The sequence below is a fragment of the Orcinus orca genome, chromosome 11 (assembly GCF_937001465.1).
Source record: "Orcinus orca chromosome 11, mOrcOrc1.1, whole genome shotgun sequence".
NCBI lineage: Eukaryota > Metazoa > Chordata > Mammalia > Artiodactyla > Delphinidae > Orcinus > Orcinus orca.
The window spans coordinates 7,301,166-7,325,782 of record NC_064569.1 but is presented as its reverse complement, the minus strand read 5'-3'; the positions used below and the strand labels follow the sequence as shown (position 1 = coordinate 7,325,782).

The 24,617-nt window shown below is 46.9% G+C and overlaps 1 protein-coding gene across 2 annotated transcripts; it reads left to right on the top strand.

The window, feature by feature from the left end:
- The first annotated feature begins 4,107 nt into the window (after positions 1 to 4,107).
- FOXJ2 (forkhead box J2) lies at positions 4,108 to 24,030 on the top strand. Of its 2 annotated transcripts, XM_004279093.4 has the most exons (11): positions 4,110 to 5,218; positions 11,163 to 11,509; positions 13,470 to 13,544; positions 14,366 to 14,434; positions 14,617 to 14,757; positions 15,245 to 15,443; positions 17,649 to 18,038; positions 18,455 to 18,556; positions 19,364 to 19,573; positions 20,130 to 20,228; positions 21,281 to 24,030. In XM_004279093.4, the coding sequence occupies exons 2-11, from the start codon at positions 11,177 to 11,179 to the stop codon at positions 21,367 to 21,369; spliced, it is 1,707 nt and encodes a 568-aa protein (XP_004279141.1). In that variant the 5' UTR covers positions 4,110 to 5,218; positions 11,163 to 11,176; the 3' UTR covers positions 21,370 to 24,030. The 2 variants fall into 2 exon arrangements, with proteins under 2 accessions (XP_033260250.1, XP_004279141.1); XM_033404359.2 differs by lacking the exon at positions 19,364 to 19,573 and having other exon boundaries at positions 4,108 to 5,218.
- The last annotated feature ends 587 nt before the right edge of the window (positions 24,031 to 24,617 follow it).

Sequence of the window (24,617 nt, the reverse complement as noted above, 5' to 3'; positions counted from 1 at the left end):
TGTTTATTCTCTCCCCACTAGATCTGACGACAGCCTCTAAAGGAAGCAAGAACCCTTTGCTTAGAGGTTGCGGGCTACCTCCTAGTCCTTTTACCGAGGGTTCCCTGGAAGCTGGAAAAGCAGAAGTGGTATATCGGGCCGCCTTGCAGTCTTGCCTCTAGTTCAGTCTTCTCAGTTGTAAAATGGGATACCTTCTAGGTTTAGTGTTAGTACTAAAAGACTTCGTGTAAATGAAAACACACTGTGATCTGAAGGGTGTAAAACAAACATTAGATAATATAAATATAAAGCATGTAATAGTAGTAAACATTTACAGAGTCCTTACTATGTTCCAGTGCTTTAAACAGTATTTAAAAAAAACTATTTATTTTGTAAAATTTCAATCATATGCGAAACTAGAGAGAATAGTATTAAAAAAAGACAAATGAAAAAAACCTACATTGTAATAAGCAACACTTGGCTAGTCATTTATTACCTATACCTCTCTTCCTCATCACTTGCTTATTTTGAAGCAAATTTCAGGCTTTTCATGCCTAAATACTTTAGTATGCATCATGAAAAGATAAATATCTTTAAATAATAATAACACAATTCTATTAACATATCTAAAATATAACAGTAATTCTTTTATATCACCGAAGTCAGGATTGAAATTTCACCAATTGCTTGATGTTTTTTCCAGTTGCTTTGTTCAAATCAGGATCCCCCCAAATGTCCATATATTGTATTTGACAGATATGTCTCTTGATCCATATAGATTGCATTTGGTTGCCTTGTCTTTTAAGCCTCTTTCAATTTCTAGGTTACTCTTCCTTCGTGCATTTATCTAAGTGCATTCCATGCATGAAATCACACAGTCCCTCCCCAACACTATGATGTAAGTAATATTATTATCCCCATTTTACTGATGAGGAAACTGACTACCAGATCAGTTAAATGACTTAAGTTCTCAGTTATTGAGTGTCAAAGCTGGGATTTGAATACACAAATTTTATCCACTATACCATGTTTCATATAACACACAGGTCTTTCATAAGTGCTTCCAAAATATGTATTGTGGCATATTGGTCACCAATAGTATGAAGAAGCATTTCACTCAAGGTAGACTAGCACTCATGAAGAATTATATAATATGTTCTATTATTGAGAAGGGTGAATCTTGTACATTTTTATTCCTTGCATGTTTCAGTGACTATATTTTTATTCTGCTCCATATCACCCTCCTTAATAGAAAGTAAATGGAAAAATGAATGCAAGTGCTTCTCCCTGTCTCAGGGAAAAAGCAAAACAAAACTAGCTTATCGGTTTCTTTTTTTGATTTAAAAAAATCTCATGAGCAAAAACCATACAAATGCTAATTATAGATATAGTAGAAAATGAGGTAAATTATAATAATCTTTAAGCTTACATCTTTGGTATATATCCATCTATGTGTTTGTGTGTATGTACATACACAAATATATACATACACATACATATATATTTTAAAAAGCAACTATATAATCATATTATACAAATTGTTTTTCCTTTTTTTTTATAAGCATGTTAAACACGAGGTTTATTTTAACTGTGAGTCCACTATGTGCTATACTGACAGTAGATACAGGGCCAGAATAAGGTTGTAAATATTCATACACATGTAAAAAAACTACAACTTACATATACTTTGTTTACTTGATTGAAAGCCTTGTGGTACATAAAATGCTTTCTATAGTTGATCTCAGCTTTGTTCCCACTGAAGTGAGTTGTATCTGGGTTTTCTGTGCTCAAGACTGCTCAATTGCTGCTGCTGCCGCTGTTGGTTGGTTTTCTTTCAGGATCAAGGTGGGTACTTTCATATAAAATCTTGTTTTAAATTCCTTCTCTGTCAAGTCTTTCCTGGATTCTTAGCTTTGCATAATTATACCTGCAGTGGAACCAGCAACCTAGCCACCAAGATAAATCCTCACACTTCAGCGTCACATGATCTTCTAATTCTACCTTCCCCTTCCCGGGCTCCCCGTGATCCGGCGCATCCGCCAAGGGGACAGTCTCCCTACAAACTTTTTAAACATGATTTTCTCACTGGAATATATTTAGATACATGAAAAAAAATTCGTTCTTTAAAATAATACGTGACTATTGCAAATATCTAAATGGTAAAGAAGACATAAAAAGAAAAACAGTTCCTCTCTAATTCTACTTCCCAGAGTTAAATAAAATTACTCATTTAAAAGCTAAGTAGTATCCTATTATGTAACTGTACCATAGCATATTTAATAGTTACCTTATTAGGGATATTTATCTGACTTGCTACAGTTATAAATAATGCTGCAGCAAATGTCTTGTAGATGTCAAATAAGTTCTTGAGCTTTTTATTTTTCTCAATTTCCAGGAAAAGAGAGTCAAATCCTTCCCTAACTTTCCCATTTTTAGTACTTTGATCTCTCTACCCCTGCTCCTCAAATTTCATATACATAACAAATGTCAAAAAAGGGTTGGAAAAAGAAACATAACAAAACATGTAACACATAGCAAGAAACATTTGATGCCAAATTATCTGTGTATGGGAGAATGAGTTAACGTTTCAAAGAGGAAGGGAAAATACAGTTTTAATCCTGGATATTGCAAGGGTGGAAAGAAAGAAAAGGCTCAATTGGAATTTACTGCCTTTAATTACATTTAAAGGAATGACTTTTAATTCTGACAGCTCAGGAAAATGGAATATAAGTTAAGAGTCATTTGGATTTTGGATATGTTAATTTAAGTCCTGACTTTGCTTCTTACTAATCATCTGTACTCAGAAATAGTCAATGCCTCTGAGTCAGTTTTCTCATCTGTAAAATAGGTTTAATAATAGTGCCTTATGGGATTGGGAAAAATTAAATGTGATAATGCATGTATAGCTGAATTCCTAGCACATTGTAAATATAATGTAATTTATATATATATAGTATCATATATTTAGCTAGAAGACAAAAAAAACCCTTTAATATCTAAATGTGAAATGTAGTGATCAAGCTGTAATCCTGAGTATGCATTTTTTTTTTAGCAATTAAAATATTTCATGGATAATATTTTTGCTTTCTTATTACTTTATGTGACAGAAAGTAGAGTACTTTGAGAAAAGTTTAATAGGCCAGAGGCTGAAATATATAAGAATTTGCAGAGGAATAATATGATTCCAGGAGGAAAAATGGAAAAAAAATGGAAAAAAAACGCCTGATGGCGTTTTTTGTCTTTGGGTGAGGATTATTCTATAAGGGGCAGAGGATGTGAACATTCTATACTGTGACCTGGTTAAGATTTGTTATAGAATTGTCAAGTGAACTGAACAATATATTTTTTTGAACAATATCCTTTATCCTTTGTATACTGTACAGTTTAAAAAGCATTTTCACATAAATGAGCTCATTTGATTCTTGCAGCAGCCTTATTGGGTGGGCAGGGCGAGCATCAGGATCTCATCTTCGCTAACCAAGATTCCATAGAACGAGGGCCTTGCACAAATTTATAAAGCTAGATCTTCTGATGTTTAGTCCAGAGTTTTCTCCGTTGCATGCTCGTTTTTCCCTTTCTACACTCAGTCATTCCACAAGCATTTACTGAACTCCGGGATGATATCAAGGTAACAGACTAACTTCGGCCCAACCCCATACCCTTTCAAAGCTATCCCAGGGGAAAAAGAAGCCCATCAAAGACATTCCTGAGAAAACCGATGTTCATCTGCGTGTAGAAGACAATGAAAAAAGGTCAGTGTGGCAGAATTAGCGTTGAACTGAAATTGACAGTTCCTGCGGCGCGAAACAGGGACTCTCCCGACAGACAGCAGGGGGGTGTCATCTCGTGTGGATGGCAAGCTGCACGGGGCCAAGTGGCGGGGTGGCGGCCGGAGGGCAGCGAGCGCGGCGTGCGTCCCCGGGACCGCGGGAGGCGCGCGGCGTGTCCCCAGGGAGCGCGGGGCCGGTGGCGCGGCTCCTCCGGCGCAGCTCATCCCCGGCGGCGCGGCCCGCGGCTCGGCTCCGCCCGCTCCTCCTTAACCCGCGCGGGGAGGCGGCGGCGGCGGCCGGCCGGCCGGGCGGGGGCGGGGGAGGAGCGCCGAGCGCGGCGCGGAGGCCGGGGAGGAGCCGGGGCCTGCAGCGGAGCAGAGCGGAGCCCGAGCCCCGGCCGAGTCTTGACACCGTCCTTCCGCCTCCTGGTTCCCCGGGAGCCCGGACTGGCCGGAGCCCGAGCGGTGGAGGCGCGGGGAGTGCCACGCGCCGGCGGGAGCGGACGGGACGGGACCAGAGAAGAGGCGCGGCCGCCGCCGCAGCAGTGACGGGCGTCGGGAGCCGCGGCCTCCCGGCCCCGGCTGCCCAGGCCAGCTCCGGGAGAGCGGGGAGTACGAGAACCCCACCCTCGGGGGCGCCCCAGGAGCGGAGGCGGGAGCGGGGACGGGAGCCACCTCTCCCCCGGCCGGAGAGATGACCCTTCGCGTTCGGGCGAGGGAAAGAAGAGACCTCTCTAGGGGACGAGTCTCTTCTTCCTAGAGGCGAGGAAGATCCCTGTACCGGCCCGGGGATGGAGCTCCCGAAGTAGAGGGGTTGATCCTTACCAAAGGCAGCGAGTGAGACCGCCCCGGCGAGCCTCCACTCCTCCAAACCCACTCTCCTCAGCTCTGGACTTTTGAGGCATAAAGGAAGGGGGATATGCCTATGGAGTAGACACCCTCCATCCCACCCACAGGGGAGAGGACTCCTTTTACACTCAGCGGCAGAGGACACTCCCGGGAGAGAAAAGGACTCAGCTCTCAGCCTTTCAGGAGAGGGGAAGAGCTCCCCCCAACTTCCTTGTACCTAGACGGTGGAACAGGGCAGAGCCCCTCCGCTCAGATCTCCAGCGGACAGAAAGAGCCCTCCACTCCAGACAGATTCAGTTTGGGGGGGAGGGGGACTCCCCCAAGGGGGAGGAGACAACTCCCGGTTGGGAGAGGCTCCTCCCCTCGTCCCCAGGGTCACCGGCCGAGTGTGGGGACTGTGCCACCTTCCCCAGGTGGGACCGCCTTCTCCTCCCCCTCCCCCTCCCCCCGCTCCTCCTCAGGGGACCCAGTTCCCCTCCCCAGCTTGGGGGGCTCAGCCAAGTACAGGAAGAGCCACTGAGGATGAGACTCTTCATCTGCCTCTGAAGAGGGGAGTCCCTCCAACCCCAAACTCCAGTACCAAGTGGTCCTGTCCCTCTGCTGGGGGAGACTTGGAGACAGGTCAGTGCTTGCTTTCTTTCATCTTCTCTCTGTCATCTTTAGGTACTAGTGGGTGTAGGGGGCTGAGATGGTGACTCTTGGGTTTCATTACTGGGGAAGGTAGAGTAACAACTCAGAACCTTCTGGGAAATGTGTTCTGAAGCTACTGGATTCAAGCCGTCATCTTGCTGCAGAGGCTCTGAGAAATGGGTTTCTTAGTGTTGGGGGACTAAAGGGATGGGATTCATTTGAGGTCCCTAGGGAAGTGTATGTTTTCATGCTGAGGGCAAAAGGATATCAGAAAACACCTGCATCTTCAGCACTCCATCCACACAGTGTAATAATGATGGCAAGCCACATCCCAGCCAGACTCCCGTGCCACTCTCCATCCTTGGGCCTTTTCATGCAGAGAGTGGGCTCCCACTAAAGTCGTGGTGGCATTTGGTGGCCTGGCCTTGTCTGGGGCTTCCGTTGGTATTACATTTTCTTACCTGTAACACTAGGTCACTTAATGTCCACCAGAGCTGTTCTCTGCAGCCCACTGTGATTACTGCTCCCTTGACAAGAAAACCAGTCTGTCTCCACTCACCCTGCCTCCAGCACCAAGAGGCCACAGGGAAAATGGGGATCCCATGTCCCGAGGCAAGAAGAAAGGGTGCAGGGGAATGCCAGCCCTGGGTTGAAGTTCTTCCCTAATGTTGGCCGGGTACCACTGCCCCAGTGCCCTACACCACTCCTGTCTTGCTGACGGTTCTCCAGGAGAAAGCAGATCCTGGAGAGGAGGAGAGGAGGGTTGCTGCCTAGCCTTCTTCCAGTCTTGCATCAAAATCAGTTGACTGGGGCTTCCCTGGTGGCGCAGTGGTTGAGAGTCCACCTGCCGATGCAGGGGACACGGGTTCGTGCCCCGGTCCGGGAAGATCCCACATGCTGCGGAGCGGCTGGGCCCGTGAGCCATGGCCGCTGAGCCTGCGCGTCCGGAGCCTGTGCTCCACAACGGGAGAGGCCGCAACAGTGAGAGGCCCGCGTACCGCAAAAAAAAAAAAAAAAAAAAAAAAAAAAAAATCAGTTGACTGCCAGGGAGATTTGAGCCCCCAAGGAGTTTCCTTTCAGAAAAGCACCTAATAGTCTCACCCTCTGCCTTCCTGTTCCTTGTTCAATTCTGGGTCTCTGGAACCTTGTATGTAAGTTTTCTTTCATAAGATAATAGCAGGAATCATCAAAGCCCAGACTGTCCAGAAAAGGCAAGAAAAAGGTGCCAGGAACTCCTTCTGGCTGAGCCTGGGCTGTGGGTTTAGTAGTGCTCTGCCTTTCAACCTGGGATCCCTAGCTGGGTGCCTGCTTTCCTGCCTCACCTTTAGGAAATACCTCGTCTCCTGTAAGGGGCATTAGACCCCACAGAGAGTCTAAGTGGGAGGCTTCATCTTATCTGGGTTTTGATGTTTCCTCCATTCTCTGTCTGGGCATTGGGTGGACTGAGTCTCTAAGTACATCCACTGGGTCCTGGAAGTTACCTGTTAGTCATGGTCAGTGAGACAGGGCTCTAATTCAGGTTTGTATGGCTGTGCTATAGAATGATGTGCGTCTGTTTCTTACTTCAGGTGGATGTGGCTCTATCCACATCCGTGCAAGGTGTGGGGACAGGTACGTGTGTGCTTTTCAGACTAAGCCTCCAGTTACCTAGAACTGTGCGTTTCTGGTAGGCCTCTAAGAGCAGGTGCCCCTGTGTAGGAACATGGAGAGGGTGCTGGTGAGAATGCCCAGCTGGGAGGAAAGGCTTGGCCTGCGCTGTCCCGTGGGAGCCCTCATGAATGGCTGCATGAGAGTCATCCCACGCAGCAGGGCAGCCTAGTCTCAGGGTAGGAGCACTTCTTCTAGGACTGATAAGAGAGCTCCATTTCGGATGTAAATAGCGTGAGGATCCTTGGTTCTTAACTCTAGAACTCCCTCCCCCATTTTTTGAAAAGAGCCAGCTCTGTGGAACAGCAGACTATTTCTCACAAAGTACTTTACCAGATGCTGGAATGCTACTTGTTGAACGGCCCAGAGCGAGCTGGACCACAACACCTGCAGGTGTCTCACTGCCGCACAGTGTAACTGGCCCTGCTGGGACTGAGTTTCCCTAGTTCTCCTTGCCTCCGTGGAATCAGTTAGAAGCATATGGCTATTGAGTTGGAGTAACTATGACTTAGAAGGTGCTACTTTCCAGATCATGTCTTATGACTAGACCTAGTTCCCCCTGAAAAATAAGGGATGATATTCCCCCATTTCTTCATCCTGGGGAGTTTACTAGTCCTGGCATTGGTCAGTCCTGGGGCGACACTCCCCCCAAAGGAAAAGTTTGAGATTCTGACATCCTGAAAACTATTGAGAACTCAGTGCGGGTGTAAACCACTGCAAGTTCGCTACTTCCAGGCTTACCTGGATGGTCTGTCCATTTTCTAATTTTCAATTTCTAATATTCTCCTTTTTTTCTCATTCAAAAATGGTAATTGCTATACTTACATAACACTAGTGCTTTAAAAATTTTAACTCAAGGTAATCCTCCCAACCACCCTATGTAGGTACGGTTATCACCTCTGTTTTCCAATGGAGAAACTACAACACAGAGAGGTTAAGTAACTTGCCTGAGGTTGCACAGCCAGTAGGTAGTAAAGCCAGGATTGAAACCCAGGCAGCCTGGCTGGTAATCGGTAATGTGGCAGACTTAGCCACTGCTCTATTAGTTTCTGCGTTATGTACAGAGCAGGAAGTTATCATTCCTTAATGTCTGACCTTGGTACCATACAGAGAACAATTACTGACCTTTCAGAGAAAATGGGAAGAAAACTGTGCCTATTATTTTGGGTCTTACATGTCTCACCCAGGATCAGCCCCCGCCCCCCCCAACATAGAATGTCTTTCTGTTCTTCTTTGCCTTTCTCCCAATAGTGTGGTGTTCATTAGACGTTCCATGGATGTGATGGAGCCTGCCCTTTGGCTGCCTTTCCCAGTTTCTATGGGTATTTCCTTTCAGTCTTCCAGCTCGAAGAGAAGAATGTAGCCTGACTCAGGTTCTGCCCCAGCCCAGTGGCACGAGGCCCACCTGCTGGGTAACTAGGTTGGTTGGACTGAGAAATGGAAGTACCTTTTGTGTGCCTTTCTAATAATAGCCCTGAACATTAGCCGGATGCCATTATTTTGGGGAGTGTGGCATGTGGGGCAGCCACTGGCTCTTTAAGCTTCTTTCACGTGCCTCCAGGCATGAAGCTTGGACAGTGTTTATGACGGCATCCCTTTTATTGATAGGGGGAAACTGAGGCAGGAAGATTTCAGGGAGCAAGGGGCGGTTCGGGACCTTTAGTGAGTTAATGTCAAGGTTCGGAATAGAATCAAGGAACCTCATTCTCTGAGGTTCCACACACTGGGCTGCCCTTCAAGAATGGGGAAGCGATGGGGGTGAGAAAATGGGATGGGTTTAGGGAGAATGGTGCTGAAAGATCACAAGGATCTTTCGCTGCGTCTATCGGAAGATATTTTGAGTGCTGGGGCGGTATCTGGAGGGCTGGCTGGGAGGGTGCTGGAGAAAGGTTAAATTTAACCTCAGTGTCCTAACCTGGTACTGGGGAAGTGCTAGGGAAGGGCATAGAACAAGTAGCAAAAGGCCAAGCGTGCTTCGCTTTCCGGAATTCACGGTGATTGGCACTGCCAAATGGGTTCTGTAAACCACGTTGATTGTACGCTCATGTCCCTCCCTGTCCAATGTCTGGAGAGTTTCAAATGAAATGTGCCCTGAAGGCTTCTGTGTACTTAAGGTGAGACTTCCCAAGGAGCTTTAGCGGGAGACAATAGGGAATAGGGTAAAATTCCTTACAGACCCAGGAGAACCCTGGTCATCGTGAACCCGCTCATCGCCATGTCACCGTTCAGCTGGGATAACCCAGCTACAGGACCAGGTGGCTGCCCATCGCACCCTGCTTTACCCCAGAAGCTGTGCTGCTTTGACTTAGTAAAGCGCTAGGAGGTCTGAGGCTTCCTGGAATGCTTAAATGTCCCTATTAGTTTCCAAGTTTCCGTGGTTTTAGGGCAAGATGGTGGTGGTGGGATGGCAAGGAGAGTGGTGGGGAGAGGAGCTAAGGATAAAGGGGAAACCCCATCGTGGTGCTGTTTCTGAACAGGGACTTTAAAGTTTTTTCTCCTGTCAAGCAATTCTTGGGTTGCAGTTGGGTCTCACGCTGCCCAAGCCCCCGAGGCGCTAAGGTGTTTCCTTGAGCCTTCGGGAGTGGGCGTGTTGCTGGCGAGCGCAGGGCAGGGGACATGCGCGTGCTTGCAGAGACTGCGTGGGTGGGGAACTTGGGGAATTGGGAGATGAGTGAGAATGCCGACCCTTCGGAGAATGTCTCCAGGGGAGAAGAGTCTCTAACTAGAAGAGGGAGCCAATAGCCTGAAAGATGTGTTGGAGGCGGAGACTGGGGTAGGCAGGCTTATCTGCGATTGAGCTTCTAACTACAGAGTGTGTGGATGTGTGTGTAGTTGTATGTAACGCTGGTGCGTATTATCTGGGTGTGGATTTAGAGGTTATATACGGAATAGGTTTTCTGTCCAGGATTCTGAGGCATGTTAGCCTTGGACGCCTCGATGGACCCTCAGCAGGGGTCCGAGGAAGAAATCCTAGCTGGAATCTGGCCGGCTGTGCAGGCACGAGCCGGTCAGGCAGCAAGCGCTTGGGGGGTGGCTGGCATCGACCCCAGGGGAGAGCCAAATGGCTACCAAGTGGTTCCTGCCAGCCTTTCCAGATTCTGCGATACAGATCTCACCCACCGTTCTTCACCTTCCCCCACCGAGACGTCACTCTAGCTGCACCTCTCCGCCTGCAAGAGCGCCCAGGCTGCGTGGGTGGCAGCCGGGCGTGCAGACAGCAGGCGTGGGCGGGTTGGCAGCGTCAGGAGTTTGCATGGAGGTGCAGCGAGCGTGCGTGCCAGGCCGGGAAGGAAGGAGAGAGGAGGAGGGCGGGAGAAGGGGAGCTAGCCCTTAGCCCCAGAGTGGTTATTTTTAGCCCGGCGATCTGATTGTTACCGGTGAGCGCGCAGCTGGGTGTCTCCCTGGCTCAGTGCAGCAGGGCAGGCCGAGAGATGGGAGGGCCTTGCCAATGACTTCTTCCTGGTGTCGGTGTCTGTGGGCGGGAGCTCGCCAGGGGGAGCTTTAAAGGTGCCAGGGCAGCTGTGCTCGGGCTCCGTTCGCTCTGTGTGTGACTCTGTGCCGTATGGGTAACGTTATGCCGTGTGTCTCATTGTGATCTCTGGTCGTGAGCCGCTGTTGATGTGTCCGTCTTGCATCTGTGCGTGGCTGGTCGTCACATGTAACTTATGTTGGGAAGTATGTAATATGCCTCATGTGCACGCGTATGTGGGATAAAGAGGGTGAGCACTGGTATGGAACTGACGTGAAACATCTTTAAAAGTGTTGGTGTGCGCTTCATTAGTGTACACTTGTGTTTACTCTGTTTTTCTTTGCACATTCACCCGTGCTATCTATCTGTGGTTGTTGAATGTAAATATAATAAGCATCACATAATTGGAGAATAGACTCTAGCTGATTTTACGTATTTATTTTATTTTTAAAATTTATTTCTACATAGTTTAAAAAAATTATGTTATAGGGCTTTAAGTGAGAAGAATTGAGGGAATAGCTCAGTTTGGTGGGCGGTTTGATCTGCTTTTTAGTCCTGTGCGAAGGGAGAGGCCTCTTGGCCGTGTTCCATGTGAAGATGTAGAATAAGTACCAGTCTATCACCTGGTAGGTAGCTGGTGGCATATCCGTTTGGGGGTTCTGGTAACACCTGGTCGAGGGCTATCCCAGGGGAGGAGTCTTCTACGGGAATTAGAGTGGGAAGAACCTCTCCTTCCCTTAAAGCCCTAGGATTTGTCTATTACTTGCCACCAGTAACCACAGGTAATATCTGTCTATTCTGTTTTACTCTTCTCTACAGAACCCAGAAGTACCATGGCTTCTGACCTAGAGAGTAGCCTCACCTCCATAGACTGGCTCCCCCAGCTGACCCTCCGGGCTACCATTGAGAAGCTCGGGAGTGCCTCCCAGGCTGGGCCTCCAGGCAGCAGCCGCAAGTGTCCACCAGGCTCACCCACAGATCCTAACGCCACCCTGAGCAAAGATGAGGCAGCCGTCCACCAGGATGGCAAACCCCGATACAGCTACGCCACCCTCATCACCTATGCCATCAACTCCTCTCCAGCCAAGAAGATGACCCTCAGTGAGATTTACCGCTGGATCTGTGATAACTTCCCCTATTACAAGAATGCTGGCATTGGTTGGAAGGTGGGACGGCTTCTATACCCTGAGATGATTCTTAGCCTTGACAACCTTTTCCTCTACTTTTATTTCTTCCTATAACCTGGTCCAGTTCACTCTGAGCGTCTCAGAGTTGTGTGAACTTAAAAATCTCAGATCTCCCATCCGTCACTTTTTTTCCAGAGTCGAACAACTTCCGTAAGGTGTATCGGGGACACGCCAGGGATACCGAGCCACTAACTATAGTTATGGGGGCAACAGGATGCTGACGCTTATCAGACCCTCTTATCCTCTGGTTCATTTCACAGATATTTATTGCCACTCTGCTCTGTTAAAGTCACGTGCAGAGCGTGGCATTGCTCCATCCTACCTAGAGGTAGCATCTCATCAGGTGTGCAGAGCTTCATTCCACATAGTCAGCATTTTTTGAAAAATTGTGTACAAAGAAAAAGAATAATATAATTAGGTTCTTCCCCAACAGCTCATCCACCATGCAAGGAAGGAGAGGATAAGTTGTTTGGCTGGAGATAAAGGAAAAAGGGGCCTCCTCTTCCAAGCAAAGAAGGAAGACTGATATTCTCAGTCCTTTGGAGCAATCACTCTCTTGCCAGTTGTTGAGTAGGAATGGGGATTTAATGTAGGTCTGTCACTCTGTAAATCACCGGCTGACATATAGACCAGATGATGAGCTGGAGACTGTTGAAAGCATTTAGTGTTTCCTTTAGAAATATGTTCCTGCTAGCTGCCATAGCCTCCACCCACCTCATCCAAGACATGGAGCAACAATATTTCTTTCCTCCAAGTGTGACCATTCCATGGGCTGTTGAGAAGACAAAGGCAAAGTGTGCCTTGTTTCACTCATAATTTATATTTTGTTATCATTCACATCATCAGTTTTTGCTTTTTTTTTTTTTTTTTCCCCTTGGCCACACCACTCGACTTGTGTGATCTTAGTTCCCCGAGTAGGGATCAAACCCACGCCCTTGGCAGCGAAAGCTCGAGTCCTAACCACTGGACCGCTGGGGAATTCCCACATCATCAGCTTTAAAACATTGTTCTTTCACGACTGATAGAATGAATTAAGGAACTGGGCAGATGTGATTTTTTTTAAATTGAAGTATAGTTGCTGTACAATATTATGTAAGTTATAGGTGTACAATATAGTGGCTCACAATTTTTAAAGGTTATACTCCATTTATAGTTATTACAAAATATTGACTGTATCTCCCATATTGTACAATATAGCCTTACGGCTTATTTTATACACAATAGCTTGTACCTCTTACTCCCCTATTCCTATATTGCCCCTACTCCCCTCTCCCCACTAATAACCACAAGTTTGTCCTCTATATCTGTGAATTTGCTTCTTTGTTGTTTTATTCCCTAGTTTGTTGTATTTTTCAGATTCCACATGTTAGCGATATCGTACAGTATTTGTCTTTCTCTGTCTGACTTATTCCACTAAGCATAATGCTCTCCAAGTCCATCCATGTTGCTGCAGATGCAAAATTTCATTCTTTACTATGGCTGAGTAGTATTCTGTTGTGTGTGTGTTTGTGTGTGTGTGTGTGTGTGTGTGTGTGTGTGTGTATGCACACACCCCACATCTTCTTTATCCATTCATCTATTGATGGACACTTAGGTTTGGGCAGATGTGATTTTGAGGCATTTATATAGAGGCATTTATATACCTGTTGTTAGTTAGGTGGAAAGATGGAAAAACTATATAATCAGCTTTCTAGAAGCACCTGATAGTCAAATTTACAGCCATTACCTCTCATCAATTTAATTGCTTCCTTTTTCTTATCTCATTGCTCTTGCTATCTGATAGGTAATTTCCTCCATCAGTATAGTTAAGAGGTGCTTTGTTCACCCTGATACTTGAACTTTAGTGTGTGTTATATCCCTTTGTGTCCCTCTGGGCACTACTGGAAAATTTTCTGCTTTGCACGATGCTCAAATCTAACTTGCTTCTCTGCTTCCCCAGAATTCAATTCGGCACAACCTTTCTCTCAACAAGTGTTTCCGGAAGGTGCCCAGACCTCGGGATGATCCTGGGAAGGTGAGATTCTGCTGTAAGCGGTGAAGGGAGGGGAGGAAGGAGCGAGAAGTGGTTGACAGCTTAGAGTCCTATGGCTGTTTTAATTACCCAGAAGAGGAAATCATGTTAATTAGAGAAGCAGCTTTATTTTTTTCCTCAAAGGAAGAGCTTGGTTATCAAGCTGGTGGGTCCCCATGAGAGTGAATGACTAAGGAAGACTGAAATTTTTTTTAAATAGAAATATTTATTTAAAAAATGGACCTTGATGCCCCCTTTTTTGTGCATGGTGCTCTTTCTAGGTGTAAAAGGTGGGCTTAATAACCTTTGTAGGAGTTTTTCTGTATAAGAATCCCATGATTTTACCTTCAGAAGGGAGAAGGGATCGATCATCCTCTTTGTTTGACAGCTGTGGAAGCTGAAGTCCAAGAGACTTTTGCCTCAGATCACGTGGAAGGGAAGGGTTGGTCTGGACATTTCCAGCTCTTTGAACTAGATGCTGTGTTCTGTCCCTCTAGAATGATCGAGGCCTCAGTGAGCTGTTAGGACAAATTTAGTCCTCAAAAATAGCTGGTACCCTCAGGATTACAGTCCTGTGAATTTACAGTCATTTTTCTTTTCTTTCTTTTTTTTAAGGTTCCAGATAGATGATCTTCTTTAATGTTAATGTTATTTATTTATTTTTTTAAATTGAAGTATAGTTGAATTTCAGTGCAGTTATATTTTAAAAAATATAACTCTTATTTTATGTGAAAATCCCTTCAAATGTCTACTTTTCCAAAGGTGGGAATTTCCGTATATAATGATTTTTTTTTTTTCTTTATGGGGATGGGTTCTTCTTCTAGGGCTCTTATTGGACAATCGATACCTGCCCTGACATCTCCCGAAAGAGAAGACACCCTCCCGATGATGATGTAAGTCTCCACCTCAATGAGATGCCATTTATGAGCCAGCTGCTCCTTCCACATCTTTGCCTGCTTTTTCAGTCATTTCCTAAATTTGGGGCCAAGGTCAAATACCAGCAGGTGTGGAACCATTGGTCTTGGGAGGATGTTTAGCATCTGCTTATAGATTTCTCTTCTCTCACAACCCTCAGCTATCCCAGGACTCACCAGAACAGGAGGCAAGCAAGAGCCCACGGGGAGGCGTTCCAGGGAGTGGAGAAGCCTCACTGCCTCCCGAGGGGAATCCTCAGATGCCACTTCAGAGCCCCACATCTATCGCCAGCTACAGCCAGGTAGGAGGTGGAGGTGGCAGGGGATATAGGGATGGATGGATGGATGGATGGATGGATGGATGGATGGATGGATGGTTGAATAGATTCATATATCTGTTGGTTCAAAATTATGTGTTGAGAATCTGTGCTATGGTAGGCAGATAAATTGGGAAAGAAGGAGAAAGGGAAAGAGGGAAGCTGAGAGAGAGATGGAGAGAGAGAGACGACAAAGTTTTAAGAAAGATCAGAAAAAAAGTGGTGAGAAGACAAGAAAGAGAGCCAAAAAGGTTATGAGAAAGGAAAGATTGACTATGGATGTAGCACAGGAAAAGGGCGAGAAGCTACAGCAAGATAGGAACGAATGAGAAGAGAAGGAGAAAATGATGCTCACTCATTGAAAAGGTGGGAGAGGATGAAGAGGACAGGCAGAGAACTTGGTGTCCACTAAGGGGTTGTATTGGTCCCTCACGTAGGACATGTATCGAGTCTTTCTTACCTCTTTCTGCAGGGCACAGGGTCTGTGGATGGCGGAGCAGTGGCAGCAGGGGCTCCAGGCCGAGAGAGCACCGAGGGTCCCCCTCCCCTGTACAACACCAACCATGACTTCAAATTCTCCTACTCAGAGATCAATTTTCAGGATCTAAGCTGGTCCTTCCGCAACCTCTACAAATCCATGCTGGAGAAGTCCTCTTCGTCCTCTCAGCATGGTGAGTCTGGAGTGGGGAGGGGAGCAGAGACGTCCTTGGGTTTTTGAACAGATGGGGACATTCTCTTCTTTCCCTCTTTTTCTTACTTGTAACACAAGGAGAGGCTGAGCACTGGTCAGGGAAAGCATGTCATGAGCCACAACTGTGTGGAGTCAGAGCTCTTCTGGCTTAGTTCTGAAGGACAGCTGTTTCAAGAGGCGAGCTGGGTCATTAGTTTCAGTAAGTGAGTTGGAGGAATCCCCCATCTGTTCGAACTAAGGGCCATGATTTTATGGCTGCCAGCAAGTCATTCTGAGGATGGCCACTAGGGGACAGCAGTAGTTTCCTTTTCCTAAGAATCCCTGCGTTTCACTGTGAGAACAATTTAATTTTATTTTTTAACGTATTTATGTTAATTTTAATTAGGAACAATTTCAAACAGATGCAAAAATAGAGAAAATAGTATAATAAACCCTCATGTTTTCATTGCCCAACTTTACCAGTTACCGATATGTTAAGCTTGTTTTGTTTACCACCCAGATTTTCTTTAAATGGAGGAATTTAATGCACATCGTTCTACTTGCAAATACTGGTTCAGTATGCATCCTTAATGACGAAGACTTTTCTTTTAGTTATGCATTGCCATGATGACTCCTAACACAGTAAATAATGCTTCCTTAATATCAGTTTATATCTCATCCATACTCAAATTTCCCAAATTACCATAAGAGAATGATTTGAAGCCGTTATTGGGAGACTTTTTTTTTTTTTTGCGGTACGCGGGCCTCTCACCGCTGTGGCCTTTCCCGTTGTGGAGCACAGGCTCCGGACGCGCAGGCTCAGCGGCCATGGCTCACGGGCCCAGCCGCTCCGCGGCATGTGGGATCTTCCCGGACCGGGGCACGAACCCATGTCCCCTGCATCGGCAGGCAGACTCTCAACCACTGCGCCACCAGGGAAGCCCCTAACCACTTTTTATCATTCCATTAATCTCCGGCCGCCTATCCAAGGCCACTGGACAGAACAAGATCTCATGATTCACCTAAAGTCCTGACTTCATCCCTACCTCTAAATTCTTTTTAAAAATTTAGGGGAATTCCCTGGTGGTCCAACGGTTAGGACTCCGCGCTTCCACTGCAGGGGGCGTGGGTTCAAACCCCGGTCGGGGAATTAAGATCCCGCAAGCGATGTGGTGTGGCAAAAAAATAAAAAGTAAAAGTAAAATAAAAAATAAAAATTTAAGAAACAGGAATCACAGAGCACTGAACCAGACAATCTCTCAAAAAGTCTCCCAATAGGGGCTTCTCTGGTGGCGCAGTGGTTGAGAGTCCGCCTGCCGATGCAGGGGACACGGGTTCGTGCCCCGGTCCGGGAGGATCCCACATGCCGTGGAGCGGCTGGGCCCGTGAGCCATGGCCGCTGAGCCTGTGCGTCCGGAGCCTGTGCTCCGCAACGGGAGAGGCCACAACAGTGAGAGGCCCACGTACCGCAAAAAAAAAAAAGTGGTTAGGAGTCACTTTGGGGAAAATTGTCTTAATTGTCATTAATTGTCTTTTATATCCCAGGGGATTCCTATCTAGAGTTGTGTTGCTAGATTGCAGCATTCGCTTGAGAAATGAGTCCAACTCAGGTGATTTGGTTGATTGGAAGTAGGGAGCTTGGAGGGCTCCCAGAAACAAAGGGAAAAAATCAGATGGAGCAAGGACAGCAGAGAGTTCACTCAAGTTTAATCACGGCTGAAGGCTGAAAGCCCGGGTCTCCATCTCGAGCTCTTCCCTGCCCCATCTGTTTGAGAAATTCATCCATCCCCACTCTACTGCGTACCCAGACTCCGTTTTTCGTAGTGACTGCAAGAGGCAGAAGCGTGTAGGACAATAAGGAAAAGGAGAGAACAGAGGCCCATGGCTTTGTTTTATTTATAATTTGCTTTTGGAACTTTACCTGATGTCCGATGTCTTTTGAAACTGTGATTCCAGGACTACATCCCAGATCCTTGAAAAATAGCATGAAAAGGTGCATGCTGACCTTTTGGCTAAAATTTCAGCGGTTGTCGGTGCTGTCGAGGGCCTCCGTCTGTCGGTTACCCCTGCCGGGGCGGGGGAGGAAGGGGGCCCAGGGGACCCTGCTGTCCCAGAACGTCCCGTCTCCAGCCAGTGGACGTCCTGAGTGATGCGTTGCCCCGCTCACGTACCCGCTTGCCCCCCCCGCCCCCGCCCCTCCCCGCAGGCTTTTCGTCTCTCCTGGGGGACCTGCCGCCCTCTAACAACTACTACATGTACCAGCAGCCGCCGCCGCCGCCTCCGCCGCCGCCGCCGCCTCCGCAGCCGCAGCCGCAGCCGCAGCCGCAGCCGCAGCAGGCACCCGCCCAGGGCCCCTCCAATGTGGGCGGTGCGCCCCCCCTGCACACCCCAAGCCCAGATGGTTGTGCCCCACCAGGGGGGAAGCAAGCGGGGGCCGAGGGCTACGGGCCGCCCCCTGTGATGGCCATGCACCCACCCCCGCTGCAGCACAGCGGCTACCACCCTCATCAGCACCATCCCCCCACCCACCCTGCCCAGCCGCCGCCGCCGCCGCCACAGGCACAAGGCCAGGCTCCCATCAACAGCACTGGCTTTGGTGAGTAGGGAGGGTGCAGGGAGACCCTAGAGGACTGCGGGCTGAGCCCCCTGTTCTGACTCTGGCAGGAGGTGCGGCTGGTTAGGAAGTTTAACAGTGGGTCTTGTAGCCTCTCTCCCATGAGAGCTCGTCTGAGCCACAGAGGTTGCTGCTTGGAGCTCTGTATTAGAGAATTCTTGGATAAATTGGGATGGTTTTTCATATTCTTTTGCCCATGAGCTTGGCTGTCTGTAATTAAAGCATCGATAGCTTTGTTTGTCCTAAATCTCCAGGGAGGGAGAGTCCAAAATTATCTCGGTCATGCAGCTGATAACCTACGTAGACACAAGAATCTTGCATTCAGTAGTCAGTCTGCTGTCAGTTGGCGGCTCTCTTGCCCCTCACTCTGTCTCATTACCACGCCCCCCTCTTTACAGCCTTTCCTCCTGACTGGTGCTCCAATATTGACTCCTTAAAGGAAAGCTTCAAGATGGTGAACCGGCTCAACTGGTCCAGCATTGAGCAGTCACAGTTCTCAGGTTAGTGATCAAAGGATGGTGCCTGGAGGGAAGAGGGATATAGCGGAAGTGGAAAAACCCAATGGAAACCGGAACCAGGAGGGGATGGTTAAGTGAAGCTTGAGGATGGAGGATTTCATGTTACACAAGGTGGATAATATTGATGCTCTCTTCAAGTTAGTTTTAATTAATTTCTGCCTTAATGCAAAATACGACGGTGGTTTATTCCACTGAGTTTTATCTTCAGGAGAACAAGACTCTCAGGAATTCATCACCCTGGACCACTATTTTGTAGTTTTGTCACCATTTACTGACACTGTGACCACGGCTAATTCACTCAGTCACTTTGAAACTTATTCATCAGAAAGATGGAAATTATAATAAGAATTTACTAAGGAACCAAATGTAAAATAGATAGCTAGTGGGAAGCAGCCGCATAGCACGGGGAGATCAGCTCGGTGCTTTGTGACCACCTAGAGGGGTGGGATAGGGAGGGTGGGAGGGAGATGCAAGAGGGAGGGGATATGGGGATATATGTGTATGTATAGCTGATTCACTTTGTTATACAGCAGAAACTAACACAACATTGTAAAGCAATTATACTCCAACAAAGATGTTAAAAAAAATTTAAAAAAAGAAAAGAATTTAGTAAGGAAGAAATGGAATGAGAGTTTGAAAATGTAGGACTCTAACGGATGTCAGTTATTGGTAGCGCATATAATCAGCAGTGTTGATTGGCCGTCTAGTTGGAGCAGTGAGTTGGGCATAGAGCCGCTAGGGGCATTGGGGCGTCTGCAAGGCTAGCCTTTCTTGCTGCTCTGTTTGCAGAGCTGATGGAGAGTCTGCGGCAGGCAGAGCAGAAGAACTGGAGCCTGGACCAGCATCACATTGCCAATCTGTGTGACTCCCTCAACCACTTCCTCACTCAGACTGGTCATGTGCCCCCACAGGGGGGCTCCCACCGGCCACCCGCCCCCGCCCGCATTGCTGATTCCTGTGCCCTCACTAGTGGCAAGCAGGAGCCAGCCATGAACCAAGGTACCGCACAAAGCAGGCTGCCAAGGAGGTGGAGACTGGATGATGTAAAGGAAGGGGGACGAGAAGGGCAGAAGAGAACTGAGAAACATCAGCTTATGAGCAGTGATCCAAATGCCAAAGAGATAGACCGTATGATTCCTTTTAGATCTTGATCTGGGAGGTCAGGGTTACTGAAGAAAAGGGAGGAGAAAGTCCCTGTTCCAAATTTGTGTCTCAGTAACCCTTCCCTGGATTGTAATTAGGTGGAGTTGTGATTCTCTACAGTTATATGGTCTTCAAACTGGTGAAGTAAGAGTCAATGATCACGGTTCTATATTTGTCATCCTTCTGATAGCTGTGATATTGAACTCCACTAGTATCGGGTCCCTTTGTGCCCTAAGTGGTGAGGACTGATAGCTTCTGCAGAAAGCCTTGATGCCCACAGGAGCTACAGAACAGAGCAGGGAAGGGAGAAGAGATGAAGGGGAGGAAGAGTACTTTTTTCTCCCTCTCTGTCTGACTCTGCTTCCTTGAATACGATGGTCCCACTCACTTAACTCTTGTCTTGCTTTGGCAGTGAACTCTTATGTGCACCCTCAAGCCCCCCACCTCTACCCGGGTCCATCACCAATGTACCCACTTGCCACCCAGGACTCAGCAGGATACAATCGCCCAGGTAAGAACCAGGAAGCTTGTTTCACCACCAGCGAGTCGTTTGGCTTTCCTACGGCTCCTCCGAACCTGCATTCTTGGCTCTTTTGCCTGCACCTGCTGGGAGGGGGTGAGCCTTCCTGATTCTCAAGGCTGGAGGGTGGTCCACCTGCTGGGGAGGTGTATGTCATGGGAGACTAAAGAAGACCGACTTACTTTAAAATGAGCTCGTGCCTGCAGTGATGAAAGGAAGTAGAAGCATGGCTATAAACAAAAGATAGACGTGTAGAACATTTATGCCTGGCTTCGGAATCTAAGTGGGAGGTACACTCAGACAAATGACATGAACATGTTATGCAAATGTACCTGCTTTGTGCCCACATCTGCTTTCTTGTCTTCCTGACCTCTAGTATCAGGGTTCTGGGATTGAACTACCTCTGATGGTGAGAGTAGGTGGGGAGACCCTAAATTGCCATGAATACTACAGAACGAACAGATCCTTCACCTTTAAATGCATTTGAGAAAAATCACTGTTATCATGCTGCCTAACCACAGTGTTTTCAATTTTGGAGGTGATGTTCATCTTTGTCCAAGTATTCCTTTTCCGTGCGATTTATATACAAATTTCTGTATTGCTGTTTCATGTAACAGTATATTCTGTATGTTTTTTGTCATTATTATGTAGTCTTCCTAAGTATAATTTTTTTTTCTTTTTTTTTTGTTTTTTGGCCGCGCATCGTGGCTTGCGGGATCTTAGTTCCCCGACCAGGTATCACACCCGGGCCCTTGGCAGTGAAAGCGCAAAGCCCTAACCACTGGACCGCCAGGGAAGTCCCCATGAGTATAATTTTTAATGGCTGCATACTGTGACATTGCCATGTGGCCTAGTTTACTCTGAGTCTTTCCTGAGATCTCACTGAAGTGGTGGCCGGAAACAAAAATAACTCTGGGCTGATAAGGACCATAGTTTCCCCAGACCTTCCCCATGGTGGTGTTTGGGGTTGACCACCATCCGTCAAGATGGATAGAACGGCTTCCCATCCACTCTCCTTTTAATCTCCTTCTCTCTTCCCACAGCACACCACATGGTCCCTCGGCCGCCAGTTCCACCTCCTGGGGCCAATGAGGAGATCCCCGATGACTTCGACTGGGACTTGATTACCTAGTGCATCTGAGAGCCTGGCCATCAGCCCAGGGCTGGGTGGTGAAGTCTGGCAGTGGGGAAAGCACAGTCCCAGCCCATCCCTTCCACCCTTGCCTGTATATAGATATATATCCTCTTTTTTTTTTTTTCTTTCTCTGCCAGAGAAGCCACCGCAAGATGCTGCCGAAGATAACCCCCTCTTTTCTGCCTCATTCTTCCTCTTCCTTCTTGTCTTTTTCCTAATTCTTTTATTATTATTCTTATTATATTATTATTATTATTATTGGTTATATGCTGTCTCCGGTCTCCTGTCCCTCCACCATGGACCACGTCCACCTCTTGCTAATTTAAAATCATCTGGCTGGAAGGTGAGGCCATGAGAGCCGCAGAGAAGGGTCTCAAACTTTGATTTCCTTTTCGTTTTGGGAAAGTCAGCGCTAGTCCCACCTTTCAGCCCCACGTTGTTTTCTGTGGATATCCGTTGGATTCAGGACTGGAGAAGCCACGTTCTCGAGTAGAAGGGATCTAAAACACTGCTTGGCAACCATGAATTTGCAGGTTTTACTCAATGGTGCTAATTTTGTCCTCTGAGCTCTTCCTTGTCCCTTTATCTCTCCAATCCTACTTCTGCTGACCCTCATTCCCCATCAAGGGTGAGCGTGATGGTGGTGGCAATAAAATCCTAGTGGAATAGGAGGTCTGGGTTGGGTCGGGTAGAATATCATAGAGGGATGATGGAATATAAGACAGTCAGAAATTGCGTCTGTGCTACTCTGTCAGATAAACTGCCATTGGCTTATTCCTGGCCTGTTCTCTGTAGGAGATAGAGTCGGGCTTAGCCAGAGCTCTGCTTCTCTGGTGGAAATGAGGACAGCTCTTCAGCATAGGTTCAGCTTTTTGGAGATGGTTTCAGTTGAACCATTTTGACTTTTTAAACATCATTTTCTCTGGAAATCAACTGTGGCTTTTATTTGCATTTACCAATTATCCTTTCTCATTCAGCAAATATTATTTTGTCCTCCTTTAGTTGTCTACTCATCTCTTCCACCCATGGTATTTTCTTCCCCCATTTTCTGGCATTCTCAAGATAGGAGAGTAACCCATTACTCCTTGTAGTCTCACCACAGCCTAGGGCAAGACGGGAATCTCTTTCCCACCCATCATAGCAGAACCAAACCTACAGTACTGGTGGCAGGAGGGTGCGGGGAGGAGAGGGGAGCTGGCATAGACGTGGGTGGAGAATATTTCAGTTATTTAACAATGTAGGCAAATGCTTCTCTTGGAATCCAGATCATTGGGGCTGAGGCTTTTGCAATCAGGCTTTTGAGGGGTGAAGGGAAATTGGTAGAGGGGAATAAGTAACCTAAAGCAAAGAGTTCCATGAGGGCCAAGGGAGACCGCCCCCCACCCAGAGAAAGGTACAGGGATAACTTAACCTCCTTTAACAAGGAGTGGCCATGATTTATTGCTGCAAAGTACTTAGTGTATATTTGATATTAATCGTTGAATCTTAGTCATGAGAGGGAAGAACAATTTTACTTCTGTTTTTATTTTGCTGAATGTTCACTTTCTCAAAGCTGCAGGACAAAATGTACCGAATGGACAAGGCCACTCTCTCTGTGATTTCTGCTTTGTGTTCATATTCTTTTATTTACCCATGCTTTCTGCTCTCCTGCTTGTCCCCCTCATCCGCCCCTTCCTTTCTTTGTAAGGGATGCTATATGAGTTTGTTGAAGACGTCCAGTGAGGCTGAAGTCAGGGGGCAAGAAAGGGCAGTTAACTAAACAGCACTTTATTTCTTTGAAGTTCTTTGTAAGAAGTAGGGGTGTGAGTGGTGTGAATCCCCCATGGTGTCGGAGGGCAGTTAGTGGGGTTGAAGTATGCCGTAAGATTTCCCCTTGGGGAAGGGAGAATTTCTCTTGAGGGTGGTGACACGCCTTTGCCCAGTGTCCTTATCTGAGGCGTGTCTTCCTTACCCTTCCAGTCAAGGTGCCTCCTACATACAACGTCCCATCTGTTCTCCCTAAGATTCCCCCTTGACAAATCATCATTCTTTTCTAAACCCCTTTTCTACCCAGATCCATACAGGATTTGCAAGGGTAGACTAAATCAGACATGTAAATGTCTCTTGTTTATATTTCATCTGTGTCTTCTGAAAACGAGGGTCATTAAGAACTCTGGCAGGCAGCCGGAGTAACTGAAGTCTGGGGCTAGGGCTGGAGATTGGCCGTCAGGCCTTCTGGGATTTTAGCTCCTCTCCACTAAACCCAGCCTTGCTAAATGGCACAGGACAAACCTGACCCTCTTTGGGCCTCGGTTTCCCCTACCCTCCATGAAATGGAAAGAATCCTACTTTGTCTTGTTGGTCCAGCATTGCTGGCCGTGAAAGTTTTGTCATTGTTGTTGTCTTGGGTGATGTGTGCGAAACTGCAGGAGCTCACTGCCTAAAAGAGGAAGTAAGGGAGAAAGTGGAGGAGAGGGATGGAAGGAGCAATTCGTTGGTATTGATCCGCCCATCCCTGCCTTTCTCTCTTCAACCCCCACGTTTCTGGTTTGGTGAGTCCTTCATACCACCCATAATGCTTTGCATTGGTGCAGGCTGGGGCGGGGGGTGTATGGTCTCACAAGTTGTTGTTGTTTGCATGCTTTCTTAATAAAAAAAAAAAGAATGTTTATGGTTTTATCTTCCTGGCGCTGGTCTTAAATTTGTTTTTGCCAGGGTAGGAAAAGAGAAATGTGAAAGCATTTGTCTTCTATTGCCCCTCCTCACCACCCCTCACTGGGTTTGATTAGTTGACCCTGACATTCTTGGTAAGATTGATGGGAAAAAAGAATTAAAAGCATGCCTTTAACATTCTTTTTTTCAAATGCTATTAAATATAGCAAAATACTGTTGGGAGAGGCAGTGCCCCCTTGCAGCTTGATGTCCGGGCTAAGCCATCTTGCTTGCATTCTGGGATATTGTAAAGATTAAAGATCCTACAATTTGAGGAAGACTTGGGTCCCCCTCTGGGACTCCCAGTGAACACTTACAGGTACTCGCCAGAGTTTTTCATTGGAAATGAGGGAATTCCAATGGTAGGGATTTCTTCAGAATACATTTCCAGGGTAAATAGAACTCTCAAAAGGAGTCCAGAAATGTCAACTATTGAACTATTGAATCTTTATAACTATGCCAGAGTCATTCACCCTGGTATCCTATATAGTAACCCTAGAAGTTAGGGACTTATACCCAGGGTCCCATGAGAAATGTTGGGATTTCCAGAAGCC

Excerpts from the sequence above, each read along its gene's own strand:
- FOXJ2 (XM_004279093.4), top strand. The coding sequence starts at position 11,177 with ATGGCTTCTGACCTAGAGAGTAGCCTCACCTCCATAGACTGGCTCCCC. Across the intron at positions 14,758-15,244 it reads CTATCGCCAGCTACAGCCAG|GGCACAGGGTCTGTGGATGG; the intron begins GTAGGAGGTGGA and ends CTCTTTCTGCAG. Across the intron at positions 18,039-18,454 it reads CATCAACAGCACTGGCTTTG|CCTTTCCTCCTGACTGGTGC; the intron begins GTGAGTAGGGAG and ends CCCTCTTTACAG.